The sequence below is a fragment of the Anolis sagrei genome, chromosome X, assembly GCF_037176765.1.
Source record: "Anolis sagrei isolate rAnoSag1 chromosome X, rAnoSag1.mat, whole genome shotgun sequence".
In the NCBI taxonomy this organism is placed as follows: Eukaryota; Metazoa; Chordata; class Lepidosauria; order Squamata; family Dactyloidae; genus Anolis; species Anolis sagrei.
The window spans coordinates 98,513,158-98,531,043 of record NC_090034.1 but is presented as its reverse complement, the minus strand read 5'-3'; the positions used below and the strand labels follow the sequence as shown (position 1 = coordinate 98,531,043).

Sequence of the window (17,886 nt, the reverse complement as noted above, 5' to 3'; positions counted from 1 at the left end):
TGTAATATAGCTGTGTCATGCACTGCTAATGGGCTTCTATTGGAAATGCTGAGTCATGCATTAACTGTATATAGGGAATCATTTGGGGAATGTGTTCTGGCCTAGTCCAGGTGATTGTGAATGATGTAATCCTGGGTGTGAGTTAAGTTAATGAGTTGGGAACCAATCAGAGATTGCTATGTGTAATTGTACAGAATTGTATATAAGGAAGTCGTGTACAGTGTATTTTCTCTCCTTGTGCTGTGATGTTGTTCGTCGAAGGCTATATGTAATTAAAAGAACCTGTCTGCTAAGATAAGATATAACTGTATGCTGTGGTAAGTTTGTAATGTCATCTAGATTGGGGGAAGGACAATGGTAAAACTGACAATGGCCGGGTATGTGCTGAAGTGTATGTAAAAGGTTCCAGAGTGACTGCAGGCTGTGGAAGCAGTTGACTGAAAATACTGTGCAGGAAGAAGCTACTGGAAAGCGCTGAAGTTGTGCAACTGATCTGCTGCTGAATTGTGAAGTTAATCTCAACACCTCACCTTCTTAGCCAGAACTGAGCACAGCCTCCAAGATGCCGAAGATGGGAAAGCCTATATATACCTCTTCCTATATATACCTCTAACTGTCTTGTCAGTGTACAATGGCATTGAATGTTTGCCGTACATGTCTTCTGTGATCCGCTCTGAATTCCCTTCAGAGTGAGAAGGGTAGAATATAAATACTCTGAATAAGTAAATGAATAGGACCCCACTTCTTCCTCTTTTCTCTCCCATAATGAGTGGAATCAAGAGCAAACTACATAGAATTTCATAAATGGCAGCCATGGGAGTTTAAGTGGAACCACACTACTACAGTTGTGCAATGTAAAAGGCATCTGTGACCGATATATTGGCCATTCCACTTTTTGTAGGTTGGAGTTGAAGTGAAGCACTATTAAGGTGCCACCAGTTTACACCGTCCTGTCATTTGCTGGGATGCACAAATGACAGCTTGTCATGGCAAGCAGGTTTTGCTGGATTTTTCTCCCTGCACTTCTCCTGCTCATATCCTGGGTCTCACGGTTTTATGACTGGAGGGAACTATTTCACAACGTTGTTCCAGAGAGATAAAACGGGAGCAAAAGGTGACAGGAAACCATGGGCATTCCCTTGAGCAATCTAGATGACAAAAAGCAGGACAGAGATGGAACTAAAATGTATGTGATACCGTCGATTCTTCTATTTCATTGCACCCTCCAGCTTTCTCAGTTTGGAAGGGACAGTTGCAATTAATCCTTTGTCTTCTCACTTTTTCAGCTGCTGTAAAAATGTCCCAGTTTCTCCCTCCTCCCACTTTCCTCCTTCGTCCTTGTTGCTGTTGTTTATTCATTCAGTCGCTTCCGACTCTTCGTGACCTCATGGATCAGCCCAAGCCATAGCTCCCTGTTGGCCGTCACCACCCCCAGCTCCTTCAGAGTCAAGCCAGTCACTTCAAGGATGCCATCCATCCATCTTGCCCTTGGTCAGCCCCTCTTCCCTTTTCCTTCCATTTTCCCAGCATCATTATCTTCTCCAAGCTTTCCTGTCTTCTCATCATGCTGCAAAAGCACTTCATCTTTGCCTCTACTATTCTTCCCTCCAATGAGCAACCGGGCTTTATTTCTTGAAGTATGGACTGGTTGGATCTTCTTGTGGTCCAAGGCACTCTCAGTACTTTCCTCCAGCACCACCATTCAAAAGCATCTATCTTCCTTCGCTCAGCCTTCCCTATGGCCCAGCACTCACATCTGTAGGTGACTATGGGGAATACTATTGCTTTAACTATGCAGATCTTTGTTGCCAGTGTGATGTCTCTACTCTTCACTATGTTATCGAGATTGGACATTGCTCTCCTCCCACCCTTGGTCCTTGTTGTTGATCATTCGTTCAGTTGCTTCCGACTCTTTGTGACTTCATGGATCACCCTTGGTCCTTAGTTTGCTTCAGTTGCTGCAAGGGCAAAACTACTTTGCACTCAACTAACCCAGCGGAGTGGCAGAGAAGAATAAAAGAAAAATCTTGCCCTTTTCAACTGGCTCAGGCAGAAGCAAACTGCTGCAGCTCCTCCTAGTTTGTTTGTTCTTAATCACTGAAAACTTTCTTATATCTTTTCCCATCCCTGGTTTTATATCTTCCAACTGGCCACATCTGGTAGTTGTTGTTTATTCGTTCAGTCATTTCCGACCTCATGGACCAGCCCACACCAGAGCTCCCTGTCAGCCGTCACCACCCCCAGCTCCTTCAGAGTCAAGGCAGTCATTTCAAGGATGCCATCCATCCATCTTGCCCTTGGTCAACCCCTCTTTCTTTTTCCTTCCATTTTCCCCAGCCCATCTGGTAGTGACAGTCCTAAATAATCTTCTGTCACCCCATTTTCCCAGTTGCCTTTAAAAAGTCGTAATTTCCTTCTATGACCTTTTTTTCCTAAGTTTACTTCAATTGCTGCAAACGAAATTCAACGAGTAGTTTGCACTCAGGCCTCTTCTCCCCTGCCACATACAATCCAGATTATCTGCTTTGAACTGGAGTGTCTGGCAGTGTAGACTCAGACAATCCAGTTCCAAGTAAATAATGTAAATTATCTGCTTTGAAAATCTGGATTATATGGCAATGTATGGGGCCCCTGGTGGCGCAGTGGGTTAAACCATTGAGCTGCTGAACTTGCTGACCAAAAGGTCAGTTGTTCGAATTTGGGAAGTGGGGTGATCTCTTGCTGTTAAGCCTAGCTTCTGCCAACCTAGCAGTTCGAAAACATGCAAATGTGAGTAGATTAATAGGTACTGCTTCTGCGGGACGGTAACGGCACTCCATGCAGTCATGCTGGCCACATGACCTTGGAGGTGTCTACGGACAACGCCGTCTCTTTGGCTTAGAAATTGAGATGGGAACCACCCCTTAGAGTCGGACACGACTAGATTAATGTTAGGGGAAACCTTTACCTTTACTATGGCAGTGTAGAAGGGGCCTCAGTTAATTCAGCACAGAGAAGAGGAGAGGGGGGAGTTTGACCTTCCCAAGAGGCTCAGACAAAAGCAAACTGTTGTATCCCTTCTGAGCTTGTCTCTTGTCTTCATTAAGAACTTTCTTGACCACATTCTGGTGTTGTTTGGCCAGCTTTCCTTTGTGAATACTGGTGGGTCTGTTTGACTCATGGCATTGCCAGGAACTAGGGAAAATCCTTATCATCAACCCTACTTATGTCAAAAATTAGTCTTTCTTCTCCCTTCCTATCTGTCTGGCCTACTTTACAGGGTTACTTGTAACGATTACTCAAAGGATCAATGCTAAACGAGGTGTTGTTTCTGGCTATAATGAGCGGCAAAGGCCACCGAGGGATGCACACGCTCACGCTTGCCCACTGCCCAATTGGTATTTGGCAACCCTTGCCATGGCCGGCGTCTGTTCCCACGCTCGGAGCAAACCTCCCTCCCCACCCAAGCCATCAGAATGGGCCACTTCCATAGAAAAGGGAACAAAAGAGGCCGTGGGTTGGGGACAAGCTGGGCTTTGAGCGAAGGGGGATACATGAGACAATTAGCAAGGACCGAAATGCCAAAAGAGAGGGAAAGGGGGACTCATGAAGCGAGGCTGAATGGGAGGCAAGTATTGTGGGGAGGGGAGTCTCTCCCATGCATTCACTCTCCTCCCTTTCTGCAGCGATTCCTCCATTGAACCAGAGAATCAAAATTCCCTCTTTGCAAGCCAGCGGAACGGAGGGTGGGGAAAAAAACACACCAAATGAAAGAGCGCTTTTTTGGCTCAGCCATCCAGATTGGAAAAGCGAGATACAAGAGCCACAAACAAAGCTCGGTCTGAAACCAAGCTCCTTCTGGATTTGGCCCCAGAACTATTTTCAGCATCAGTGTCAGCCGGCTTCTAGGACATGCCAAGCAGGCAAGAAAAAAGGATGTGTGTAGAGCCGTTACGCATTGGCAGAGTGCGCCTTTGTGCGCTGAATAACCCAGAGTGCGTTCCCACACCTCTGGGATTAGCATTTAGGGCTCCCAAGATGAACATGGGATTGTTCGGAGCAAAAAAGGCTTTAGCTGTAGGAAGAAAATCCAGCAATGATCAGAAAGGCAAAGCCACAAAGAGAAAATACAGTTTGGGAAAGAGGGAAGGAAGGAAGGAAGGAAGGAAGGAAGGAAGGAAGGAAGGAAGGAAGGAAGGAAGGAAGTCCAGTATCTACGAGGGGCGTTCATTCAAGATTTCCCCTGACCCACTTCTATTCATCACAGGATGCTGAAACTGCACATGTGTATTGATATAAGTCTTGAGAGGTTACATGCCAATTTACAACTGATTATGATCATGATGTTACAGGTGCCGAAGTGGTGTGAGGTTTGATAATGGACCCAGTGGAATAAAGAGCAGTCCTCAAGTTCCTTGACTTGAAAGGCTACACACCAAAGGAGACCTTCAATGTAATGATTACTTGGAAGATCGATGCAAAATGAGGTGTTGTTTCTGGCTATAATGAGCATCAAGGGCCATGGACGGATGCTCACGCTCACGCTTGCGTACTGCCCAATTGGTATTTGGCAACCTTTGCCATGGTAAAGAGGTTTATGGTAATGATTCCCCATTATTGGATGTAGTCAAGGACTGGCATCGTACATTCAAATGTGGTCAGACTTCGGTGCAAACAGCTCCAATTCCAGGGCAACCCCACTCTGTTATCGATAAACACACAATCCAGCAAGTGGAGGTTGCCATTTTGGAAAATCGCTGCATAACCATTCACCACCTAGCCCAAAATGTCAAGATTAGTGTGGGGTCTGTGGGGGAAAAATCATCCAAGACCATTTTCACATGTATAAGGTATCTGCTCGCTGGGTCCCCTGGCTGCTTTCACTTTTCCAAAAGCAGGAACGAGTTGACAATTAAGATCTTCAGGTGTGGCCCTGCTCTTGGTCCCGCCACTTTCGCAATCGCGTCTGGTGGGGACAAGAGACAGGGCCTTTTCTGTGGTGGCCCCTCAGCTATGGAACTCTCTCCCAATTGAGATCAGATCTGCCCCCTCCCTTCTGTCCTTCAGGAGGCTGGTGAAATCCTGGCTATGGAAGGAAGCATTCCAAGAGTAATGGTTGAGACCGGCTACAGAACAAAGTTATCGATCACACACATGGACTGAATTGGACATGATTTTATCTTGGTGATTTGGCTTATTGGTAAATCTAATCTATATGTATTTTTAACTTGTTATTGTATGATTTTTTTATATTATATTGTCATTATTGAATTCGGTTGTGAGCCGGTCTGAGTCCCTCTACGGAGGTTCGAGAAGGTTGGCATATAAAAGTTTGAAATAAATAAATAATAAATAATGCACTCAGCCTCTATTGACAATGATGTGCCATGGAAACCAGGAGGGCCTTTTCAACAGACTGATCACACAGGGTGAAAGCTGGGTCCATCACTATGATCCTGAGACTCAAGTCCAGTCGATGCAATGGAAGCATCACGACTCACCGTCTCCAAAGAAGGCACGTACCCAACTCTCGACAGGCAAAGTCACGCTCACGGTATTTTGGGACCAGCATGGAGTGGTGTTGATGGATTTCCTAGCAAAGGGGACCATGATCACTGGGGAATACTAGACTTCACTGCTGTGGAAATTGAGGGAGACCAAGAGATGAGGCATTCTCACCAAAGGTGCCCACCTTCTGCAAGACAATGTGCAAGTTCACAACTCACATGATGCCCAAATGGAAGAAGCTTGCTCCTGTAGTTTTGCAATTCTACTGCATCTCCCTTATTCATCCAACCTTGCATCATTGGACTTCCACCTCTTTCCAACAAGGAAGTTATTTTTGAAGGGCAAGCATTTTTCAGAGGGTGAGACACTGATTTCCGAAGTCACAGCATGGCTTTTGGAGCAACCTGTCGACTTCTATAAGCGAGGTGTTTACAATTGCTTCAAAAGATGGGAGAAGTGTGTGTCCCAAGGTGGCACTGATGGAGAGAAGGACTCAGAACTTGGCCAAGTTTCATTGCTCTCAGTCCACAGGAAGTGGGTCAGGGGAAATCTTTAATGAACACCTCTCGTAATACTAGAACCTTCAGACCCAGACATGGCAGGAAAGGAATCAGATGATATAAAGAGACCCATCCCAAACACCAGATGTGTTCTCTTCTGGAAGGATTTTCTTGCTTACATACACACAAGTCATATATGGCTCAATCCACCCGCTGTTCGCATGGGTGTAGCTACAGGAGAGGGGAGAAAATGAGGTCATTGCCCCCCTGAATAGGAGTTCTGACTTCTCAAATGAAACTTTCCTTTAGTCAGCCAAATTTCTAGCATTGCCTAACTCAAAAGTTCACTAAAATATTTACGAAATACATGTTTAGAGTCCAAAAGAAAAGAGATCAAATGGCCAAAGGAACATAGATCCAGCAAACAGAAAGGTCCTACATACAATTTTTTAAAATCGTGTCAGAAACAACTTGAGAAACTTGGGGATCACAACCAGACACAGTGAAGACATTTACCCTTGAGCTTTGATACTCTGCTGGAATACATCTCACCATGTTAGAACAGTGAGTGCTGATCTTAATGAGACATGTTGCATTATCACAAGTTGTCTATGACTGACACCCTTGGAGAAATTATACGGTTTAGCCAGTATTGCACCACCTGACATCTGTGGGGAAGTAGCAGCCAGCAATGAAAGGACCAAAGCATTAACATCTCTGGCCCATCCTCTGTTCAGATATCAACCAGCATGTCCATCACTTGAATCAAGAAACAGTTTCCTAATATCTACAGTGATACTTGCACAAACACCTCAGCAAGCAAGAGTCCAAAAGTGGCAGGCTAAACCCCAGAACCTCAATCTGTGGCTGAAACTGGATGAGAGACTCCTGGTCATACAAAAGGACTTGGAAGGCGCTGAACAGGCTGAGCTCTGGCACCACGAGATGCAGAGCCAACCTTAAGAAATGGGTCTACAAAGAGGAGTCCACGACATGCGAGCGTTGAGACGAGCAAACCACAGGCCACTGAGTACAATGCAACCTGAGCCCTGCCACATGCACAATGGAGGACCTTCTTATTGCAACACTGCCAAGTGGCCAGCATCTGGTCAATGGACATTAAGTATCATGCCAAGTTTTTAAACTTTGTTTGTGGTTTTTCTATACACTGTAACTGTATTCTCAACTCCTTTCTGACACAATAATAAATAACAGGAGGATAGATTTTGATTGAATCTCAGAAAGAACTTTAAGATGGTAAGAGCAAATTGGCAATGGGACCAACTATGGTGTTCTTCTCCATATTAGATCTTCAAAAAGAGTCTCAACGGCTACCTGCCGGGGATGGATTTACTGGAAGATACTGAGTGGGTTGGATTTGCTAGCCCATGATGCCCTTTCCAAAGATAGGATTCTCAAGTGACTCACCTTTCAACACTAATATGGAAGGGGTCTGGGCCAACGGGTCGGCCAAGGAGTTGATCGGGATGCTGTCTTGAAGCCAGATCACCATTACCGGATCGGGAGGCCCTTGCGCCTGGCAGCTGAGGTTGAAGGGAGTATCGGCGGTGACCTCAAGGTCTTGGGGCTCATCCGTGAAAATGGGGAGACCTGAGCCAAAAAAGACACAGAGTGAGCACACGAACACAATCGGCATCCAATCCAGACTGGAATTGGGAAACTGGGTATGATAGTATCCGATCACGACTACCAAATTATACCACTTTTTTATAATTCTAAGATAAAAGAGGAGCTCCTGGTGGCACAGCAGGTTAAACTGCTGAGCTGCTGAACTTGTTGACCAAAAGGTTGGCAGTTCAAATCCAGGGAGTGTGGTGAGCTCCCACTGTTAGCCCCAGCTTTTGCCAACCTAGTATTTTGAAAACATGCAAATTTGAGTAGATTAATACAGACTGCTTCTGCAGGAAGGTAATGATGCTCCGTGCAGTCATGCCAGCCACATGACTTTGGAGGTGTCTATGGACAATGCCAGCTCTTCAGCTTAGAAATGGAGATTAGCACCAAATTCCAGAGTCGAACACAACTAGACTTAATGTGAGGGGAAACTTTTACCTTTAAGATAAAAGAGAGACAAAGTTGTTTACCTTCTAATAGCAGGTAAGCTTCATCTGAGTAGATTTCAGATCCGTTGACCCAGGTCACACACTGGTAGTTTCCCATGTCGGAAAGTTGTACTGATGGGATGCTGTGGAACAGAAGAAGAGAATAAAGTGTTCACAAAGAACAAGCCACGAGAGCAAAGGCAAAGATCCACCCAGAGGGAAAGTGTTCTTACCATACATCAAGGGAATTATTGACCACATAGGGAAGCTGATGAAGAAACACAACCTACAAACTATCTTCAGACATGGGTTGTTGTAGGTTTTTTCGGGCTATATGGCCATGTTCTAGAGGCATTCTCTCCTGAAGTTTCGCCTGCATCTATGGCAAGCATCCTCAGAGGTAGTGAGGTCTGTTGGAACTAGGAAAAAGGGTTTATATATCTCTGGAATGACCAGGTGGGAGAAAGAATACTTGTCTGCTAGAACTAGGTGTGAATGTCTCAACTGAACCACTCTAACAACCACCATGTCAGACTACCCAGAGAAGCCAATGAAATCCACAAGTATGTGGACAATTTCAACAGAAAGGAGGAAACCATGAAAATAAACAAAATCTGGCTACTAGTACTAAAAAAAACTCTAAAATAACAACAGCAAAACAACAGAGAGGAAACAAACAAGGACATCTAATCACCTCTCAACAAAAGACTGCCCCAGGAACTGCGAGGCCATCAAATGCTAATCAGCGTGGTCAGTTGAGACATTCTTCCTTTTCCCCCTCATCCACTTAAGCTGAGACCGTTAGGCATTGTGGGAGTTGTAGTCCAAAACACCTGGAGGGCCGAAGTTTGCCCATGCTTGGACTACACTGTCATATAACCCAGTTCAAAGCAGATAATGTGTATTATCTTTTTTTAATGGAGCCCCCAATGGCGCAATGGGTTAAACCCCTGTGCCAGCAGGACAGAATACTGACAGGTCACAGATTCTAATCTGGAGAGAGCATGGATGAGCTCCTTCTGTCAGCTCCAGCTCCCCATGCGGGTATATGAGGGAAGCCTCCCACAAGGATGGTAAAATATCAAAAAAACATCTGGGTGTCCCCTGGGCAACATCCTTGCAGACGGCCAATTCTCTCACACCAGAAGCAACTTGCAGTTTCTCAAGTCGCTCCTGAGCTCCTTCTGTCAGCTCCAGCTCCCCATGCGGGGACATGAGAGAAGCCTCCCACAAAGATGGTAAAACATAAAAAAAACACCTGGGCATCCCCTGGGCAACATCCTTGCAGACGACCAATTCTCTCACACCAGAAGCGACTTGCAGTTTCTCAAATTGCTCCTGACACAACAAAAAATTTTTTTTTTGATAATCTGGATTACGTGGTAGTGTAGAAGGTGGCTTTGTGGGAAGGAGTGAGATTTCACCTTCCCTCCTCATGCCAACATTGGCTAAGGCTATATCAGCTAAGATTCTGAGAGCAACAGCCCCCAAAAGTAACTTTTCTGAACTCTGCCATATAGGTGATGGTGGCAAAGGAGTAACGTCTGAATCCTACATTTACATGTCCAAAAATAAAGCCCAATTGAATCTTATTTCCTTTCAGGTTAGGGCATAAAAAGCCCCAAACCTTAACAGAGGAGCGATCTACCACCAGCTCTTAGCAACTAGAGGTAAATAAAGCCCCAAAGACTAATTGCTTTTCCAGGGCTTTCTCCTAAAAAGGAATTTACGGAGCTGCGTTTGTTTAGCAACCATTCTTTGTTGGATCTGAATGTTTCGGTGGGTAAAATATGTGTGTATGTGTGTCATTGTTCATTCTAACGGAATAGGAATCTCAATGTTTTTAGAGTACGTTATGATTATTATTATTTGTTTCTATCTTGGAGGCCTCTTTCACCCAAAGGACGGAGGCCTCTGAGATAGAAAGACTCCATAACAAAAAATAACTTATTTTAAAAACATGGAAATTCCTCATTATTATTATTATTATTAGCAGTACAGTATAACACTCGTATCTATGGCTTAATACATCCATATTCGACACAATACGAGGGTTGAAAGAAAAGTAATGCCTCCACCTTCGTTACTTGGGTTTGGATGGGATTTTTTAAATAAATCAAACGCAGAAATAATCCTTAAAATGTGCTCTTTAACTACCACTATTCACATTTCCACATAATCACCAAACAACTGGATACATTTCTGCCAATGATGAACAAGTTTTCATCGGATACATTTCCGCCAACGATGAACAAGTTTTATCGAATACATTTCCGCCAACGATGAACAAGTTTTCATCGGATACATTTCCGCCAACGGTGAACAAGTTTTCATCGGATACATTTCTGCCAACGGTGAACAAGTTTTCATCGGATACATTTCCGCCAACGATGAACAAGTTTTAATCAGATACATTTCCGCCAACGATGAACAAGTTTTAATCGGATACATTTCCGCCAACGATGAACAAGTTTTCATCGGATACATTTCCGCCAACAGTGAACAAGTTTTCATCGGATACATTTCCACCAACGATGAACAAGTTTTCATCGGATACATTTCCACCAACGATGAACAAGTTTTAATCAGATACATTTCCGCCAACGATGAACAAGTTTTAATCGGATACATTTCCGCCAACGGTGAACAAGTTTTCATCGGATACATTTCCGCCAACAGTGAACAAGTTTTCATCGGATACATTTCCACCAACAATGAACAAGTTTTCATCGGATACATGTCCGCCAACGATGAACAAGTTTTAATTGGATACATTTCCACCAACGATGAACAAGTATTCATCGGGTACATTTCCGCCAACGACGAACAAGTTTTAATCGGATACATTTCCGCCAACGATGAACAAGTTTTCACCGGATACATTTCCACCAATGATGAACGAGTTTTCATCGGGTACATCGTTGAGCCTGGACCCCCAGGTTTCAGCGGTGACCAGGGGAGCATTTGCACAGCTTAGGCTCGTGCGCCAGCTGCGCCCGTACCTCGGGAAGTCTGACTTGGCCACGGTGGTACACGCTCTGGTCACATCCCGCCTTGACTACTGCAACGCTCTCTACGTGGGGCTGCCCTTGAAGACGGCCCGGAAGCTTCAGCTAGTCCAGCGCGCGGCAGCCATGTTACTAACAGGAGCGGGACGCAGGGAGCACACAACGCCCTTGTTGTTCCAGCTCCACTGGCTGCCGATCTGCTACCGGGCCCAATTTAAGGTGCTGGTGTTGGCCTACAAAGCCCTAAACGGTTCCGGCCCAAAATACCTTTCTGACCGCATCTCGGCCTATGAGCCCACGAGGGCCTTGAGATCGTCTGGGGAGGCCCTTCTCTCGATCCCGCCAGCCTCACAGGCACGTCTGGCGGGGACGAGAGAGAGGGCCTTCTCGGTGGTGGCCCCCCGGCTGTGGAACACCCTCCCTGTAGACATCAGACAGGCGCCCTCCCTTATGTCATTCCGCAGGAGCCTAAAGACATGGTTATTTGAGAAGGCGTTTAACTAAGTGCTACACCAATTGGCAATGACGACTGGAACGGAATATGGATTAAGAGATTGGTTTATGATTCTACGACGAGACGGCGCGGATGAGTTAGTGTAATTATATTATTGTTGTATTATTGATAGTTATGTGATATTTCGTTGTTCTATTGCTTTATTGTAAACTGTTTTTATATGTTGTACACCGCCGTGAGTCGCCCTAGGGCTGAGAACGGCGGTCAACAAATGCAGTAAATAAATAAATAAATAAATAAATAAATACATTTCCGCCAACGATGAACGAGTTTTCATCAGATACATTTCCGCCAACGATGAACGAGTTTTCATCGGATACATTTCCGCCAACGATGAACAAGTTTTCATCGGATACATTTCCGCCAACGATGAACAAGTTTTCATCGGATACATTTCCGCCAACGATGAACAAGTTTTCATCGGATACATTTCCGCCAACGATGAACAAGTCGTCACAGAAGAAGTTGACACTGTTTCTGCAACCAGCTTCTCACAGTTCTCTCAACGTCTTCATCAGAAGCATAATGATGTCCCTGAAGATCTTCTTTCTTTATTGGGAACAGATGGAAGTCAGATGGTGCTAAATCCGAACTTTATGGAGGATGCTGGTGATGAGATCCAGTCTCTGCCAATCTGTCAACCTTTTGCTTTTGAAACTCGGTGGTTGCTGTCACAGGACGTCCAACTCTTTGTTTGTCATGCAAGTCAGATGTTCCCACCTCAGCATCTTTAAGCTTACTCGCCCAAAGACACACAGTACTCACATCAACACAATCTGATGAGTCTCCTTTGGGACCTCACAACCTCTGAGGATGCCTGCCATAGATGCAGGTGAAATGTCAGGAGAAAATGCTTCTGGAACATGGTCACACAGCCCGGAAAACTCACAGCAACTCAAAGCAATTTCTGTTTGTGGGTCGAGATGATTTCTCCTTTTCCGCCTTATCTGTACTTGAAGGCCAGCTGCTACTGCGTCTCCTTTATGTCCCAAGTAGCAGACCAAACAAAAGTGTGTAATCTGCTAAGGGTTGATCTTGTTTGTTTTACAAGAATTCTGGAAACCCATCTTGTTTGTTTCAGCTGCTCATTGTTGTTGCTCTTGCTGTTTGTCAAAGCAAAGACGAATGTACAAGCATTCCTTTTCTTTTTTTTGTTAAGGGAGAAAAGTAACCAAACTGCTATTTTGTTTTGAGAATTGAAAGGAACTCCTGAAATTAATTAAACAAAGTTTGCAAGTCACAACACACACACACATATATAGTGTGGGAACTAAAATATATCAATTCCGTTTCCAATAGCTGCTGAAAAAGTTTTCCAAAACTTTGGTCAAAATACATTTTAGTCCAAGGGTGCATCTCCATCAGGCATGGGCAAACTTGGGCCCTCCAGGTGTTTGGGACTCCAACTCCCACAATTCCTAACAGCCTCAGGCCCCTAACAGCCTGAGGCTGTTAGGAATTGTGGGAGTTGGAGTCCAAAACACTTGGAGGGCCAAAGTTTGCTCATGCCTCATCTACACTGTAGAATTAATGCAGTTTGACACCACTTGAGCTAACATGGCTCAATACGATGGAATATTGGGAGCTGTAGTTTTGCAGGGTCTTTAGACTCTTCTACCATAAGGAGAGTTTGTTCCTCATCAAACTACAGATCCCAGGATTCCATAGCACTAAGCCAGGGAAGTTAAAGTGGCATCAAACTGCATTAAATGGACAATATGGATGCACCTTCAAACAGGAGCGGACAACAAGTTGTTCTCCAGGTGTTTCAAACTACAACTGTCCAATCAAGTCTGAGCTCTTTGGAACTGATGGGAGTTGTAGTCCCAAAGCATTTTGGGGTGTATCAAGTGATCTATCCCTAACCCTTTCGAACGTGGCACATTTTCATCTCTTGCAGCATCGATGCAACCTTCAAACATGGGGTGAGCAACAAGATGCTCTCCAGATGTCTCAAACTACCACTGTCTAATCAGGTCGGAGCTATTTGGGACTGATGGGAGTTGTAGTCCCAAAGCATTTTGGGGTGTACCAAGTGATCTATCCCTGACCCTTTCGAACATGGCACATTTTCATCTCTTACAGCATCAATGCAACCTTCAAACAGTGGTGAACAGCAAGATGCTCTTCAGATATCTCAAACTACAACTGTCTGATCAGGTCTGAGCTCTTTGGGACTGATGGGAGTTGTAGTCCCAAAACATTTGGGGGTTTAGCAAATGACCTATCCCTGACCCTTTTGAACAAGGCACATTTTCATCTTTTGCAGCATCAATGCAACCTTTAAACAGGGGTGGGCAACAAGATGCTCTCCAGATGTCTCAAACTACAACTATATAATCAGGTCTGAGCTCTTTGGGACTGATGGGAGTTGTAGTACTAAAGTATTTTGGGGAGTACCAAGTGACCTATCCCAGACCTTTTCAAAAGTAGCACATTTTCATCTTTTGCAGCATCTATGCAACCTTCAAACAGGGGTGGGCAAAGAGATGCTCTCCAGATGTCTCACATTACAACTGTAATAGCTCAGACCACATTACATCAGGTCTGAGCTATCTGGGACTGATGGGAGTTGTAGTCCCAAAGTATTTTGGGGTGTGCAAAGTGACCTATCCCTGACCCTTTCAAACACGGCACATTTTCGTCTCTTGCACATCTGCCTGCAAATATGTACAACAATGAGATGAAGTCACTTATGAAACAAGTGGAAACTAAATGCCACGGAAAATCTCGAAATCATGTTTGATGTCGGATGCTCAAATGGGGCCATGAACTTGAGCTGGCTTCACGTGAACAGGGAACCGTTTTCCTCCTGAAGATGAGGATGAGCTGGCTTTCAGCATTTGCATGTGCAATGCATGAGTGTGCATGTGTGACTCATGGGGAAATATTATTTCCAGTTGCTCAACTCGATGCAAGAGAAGACCTGGCAGGATGCGCTCAGCAATGCCTTTCTGCTTTCCCTCTTCCATTGCCTTCTCAATTCAGGAAGGTGTAGGATGGATGAAGGAAGCAGGAGATTCAGGATGCCATATAATCCATATTATCAAATCAGATAAAGCAGATTATCAGATTTGATCTGGATTATATGAGTCTACACTGTTATATAATTCAGCTCAAACCAGATAATCTGGATTTTATATGGCAGTGAAGATCCAGTCCCTGTCTCTAAACTACTAATCCCAGAAACATTTAGCATAAATATAAAAACCACACAATCAATAAAAAAACCCAATAAAAATGGATCTTCAGTGTCTCATTATTAAAATCATTATCCAATTGCATTGTCCAGCCGTTTCTGCTTGCTCAAAAAGCCAGGTTTTAACTTTTTTGCAAAACGTTAGGAGGGAGGGGGCCAATCTGATATCTTAAGGAAGGGCATTCCACAGCCGGGGGGCCACCACTGAGAAGGCCCTGTCCCTCGTCCCCGCCAGCCGAATCTGTGACAAAGGTGGGACCGAGAGCAGGGCCTCCCCAGATGATCTTAAGAGTCCTAGATGATTCATAAGGGGGGATACATTCGGACAGGTAAGCTGGGCCAGAACCATATAGGGCTTTATAGGCTAAAGCCAGAACTTTGAATTGTGCCCAGTAGCAAACTGGCAGCCAGTGGAGTTGGCGCAATGGAAGAGTTGTGTGCTCCCTGAGTGCCGCACCTATTAGCAACCTAGCTGCCTCCCGTTGGACCATTTGGAGCTTCTGAACAGTCTTCAAAGGCAACCCCACGTAGAGCGCGTGGCAGTAGTCTATACGGGATCTAACCAGAGTGTGGACTACCGTGGCCAAGTCAGGCTTCTCATGCTGACACACTAGTTAGGAAGTATAAAGGACTTTATTTGTGTTGTGGAAACCTTGTTATTTATTGTAAATAGTGCAACTATAGTATTTTACTACAAAGAAAAGCCTCCTATGGCAGAGATAACATTGGTCTGTGTGTTTTTGCTCTTTTTATCACTTTGGGCTACTTGTGCTGGGTCGCGCTGCTGCTAGTAAGTTACTCTGCTGTACATTTATGAGTAAGGTCTTTTGTTGATAACCCCACATGCCCAACAAAGGCTTCTGGAACATGGAAAACAGCCAGCAACCCAGTGACTCCGGCCATGAAAGCCTTCAACAACACAATGGCAGATATGCTTCTCTGTTTTGTCATCTGCTGGAAAAATCAGATCATCCTTTTCCAAGCCAGTCACAGACCCAATTTACAATTCTCTCCCCTCTCTGAACAAGCAAATTAGCCTCAATAGCATGGCAACATGCCCACGCACTAAGCCATTTATTTGAATGTTGCATGTCACTTACCTCAACTCGCTGGTGGCCATCCATTCTTCGTCATCCAAAGGCACCTGCACCTGGTTGCTGTCTGCAAACTCCAGTGCCGTGCCATCCCTCAACCAGCTCAGCTCCGGTGGCTCTCCGAGAGCATGAACCGAACAGGAGAACTTCACATCCTTGCCCAAGGAGGACGTCAGGTTTGACGGGCTCTCTAGGAAGTAGACGGCTAACGGGAGGAAAGAGAGGAGACTTAGGATGGCATTGAAGAGGAGAAAACTGGATGTTAGGGTGCACTTATTCTGGGGTATCAAACCCTTTTTCATTGAGCGCCTCTTCAAAATGAAGTTCAACAGGGACAAATGCAAGATACTCCACTTAGGCAGAAAAAAATGAAATACAAAGATACACAATGGGGGAAGATGCCTGGTTCGACAGCAATGTGTGTGAGAAAGATCTTGGAATCCTCGTGGACAAGAAGGTGAACATGAGCCAACAATGTCATGCGGCGGCAAAAAATCCAATGAGATTTTGGCCTGCATCAATAGAAGTCTAGTGCCTAGATCCGGGGAAGTCATTCTACCCCTCTGTTCCGCCTTGGTCAGACCACGCCAGGAAGCACACTGTGTCCAATTCTGGGCACCACAATTGAAGGGAGATGTTGACAAGCTGGAATGTGTCCAGAGGAGGGTGACTCAAATGATCAAGGGTCTGGAGAACAAGCCCTATGAGGAGCGGCTGAAACAGCTGGGCATATTTAGCTTTCAGAAGAGAAGGCTGAAAGGAGACAGGAAAGGAAATTCCACTTGAACTTCCTGACTGTGAGAGCTGTTCAGCAGTAGAACTCTCTGTCCTGGAGTGTGGTGGAGGCTCCTTCTTTGGAGACTTTGAAACAGAGGCTGGATGGCCATCTATCGGGGGTGCTTTGAATGCAATTTTCCTGCTTCTTGGCAGAAAGGGGTTGGACTGGATGTGTGCTGCCACGCGCTGGGCCTGTAATAATTGATTTTTTAAACAGGACGTGCTCTTTGTGCCCAGCGGGGAGCCAGGGTGCCACGGGTGAGAGGCCTTCAAGGATTTTCCCATACACAGTCTTTAAAAGGCTTGAAATGTTGAACAAAGTTCTTTATTATTGCTTAGGTCTTCAATAAAACAACAAACACTTCTTGGATCTTCAACAGATTAAACAAATGCTTCTTAGCTTGCCCCAAAATGGACAGGCACCTTGCTTGGAGAACTATTTCTTTCCTTAACAAGGAAAACCTTTTTTTAACCCGTCCCAGGCAATCTACTGTCTAAGCTTTGCTGACTACCGGTTCCAATCTGCGCCTTGGGTCCCGAGTAGACCTACCAGTCAAGGCTATGTAGATTCTCCAGCTGGAGTTCTTTGGGTCTGCAAAACTGTTTTCTTCCAAAACTTTAGGACTGTTTCCCTCAGATGCTGTAAAGCTGAGAGCCTGTAAGCTCCCAGCCAGAGCTTTGGGACTGTTTTTCCACTGAATTTCTGCCCTAGATGCTGTAGGAAATGAAGCTTTTCTACGGATGGAGCTAATCCACGTCCTGAAGATTAGCTTTCCACTATAAGATGGAACTAAAAATGGCTCCCTCTCTTCCCATGGCCCTGGGAAAGGGGAGGAACCAAAACTTAACAATGATAGACAGGTGGCTAGCCCTATGATTGCAAACCAAGGAAAGCCACCTTGTTGCAAATGCATGGAACCTTGGAATATATGCAAATACTCAATAGAAAGAAAATGAAGCTGAAGCTCCTGGTACAGCCGTACCAGCACAGGATGGCTAATGAGGTCTCTTCCAACTCTATGATTCTATGGTTAGACATATGGTTGCCTTCAAAGGGTCATTGAATCCATGGATGGAGAAGTCATGCATACAGGTGACCAATTATATATTTTTTTAAACCTTGTGGTTGTTGCTCTTTAGTTTTTACCCAGTTTGGGTCTCCAGATGATACTGAACAACAACTCCCATCCCTTTTGATTATCCACCATGCGAGCTGGGGATAATGGGAATTACAAACCAACAGC

General features: G+C 44.9%; 1 protein-coding gene across 4 annotated transcripts in view; it reads right to left on the bottom strand.

Moving 5' to 3' along the window:
* The window catches only part of AXL (AXL receptor tyrosine kinase), a 315,211-nt gene that overhangs the window by 267,175 nt on the left and 30,150 nt on the right, over positions 1 to 17,886 (bottom strand). For all 4 annotated transcript variants that reach the window (XR_010908745.1, XR_010908744.1, XM_067460938.1 and 1 more), the window contains exons 2-4: positions 15,872 to 16,070; positions 8,093 to 8,193; positions 7,416 to 7,598 (exon numbers count right to left, since the gene is read on the bottom strand). Coding sequence is in view for 2 of the 4 variants with exons in the window: in XM_067460938.1 (XP_067317039.1) it covers positions 7,416 to 7,598; positions 8,093 to 8,193; positions 15,872 to 16,070 (483 nt within the window). In the remaining 2 variants the exon portion in view is untranslated. The remainder of the gene's footprint in view (positions 1 to 7,415; positions 7,599 to 8,092; positions 8,194 to 15,871; positions 16,071 to 17,886) is intronic.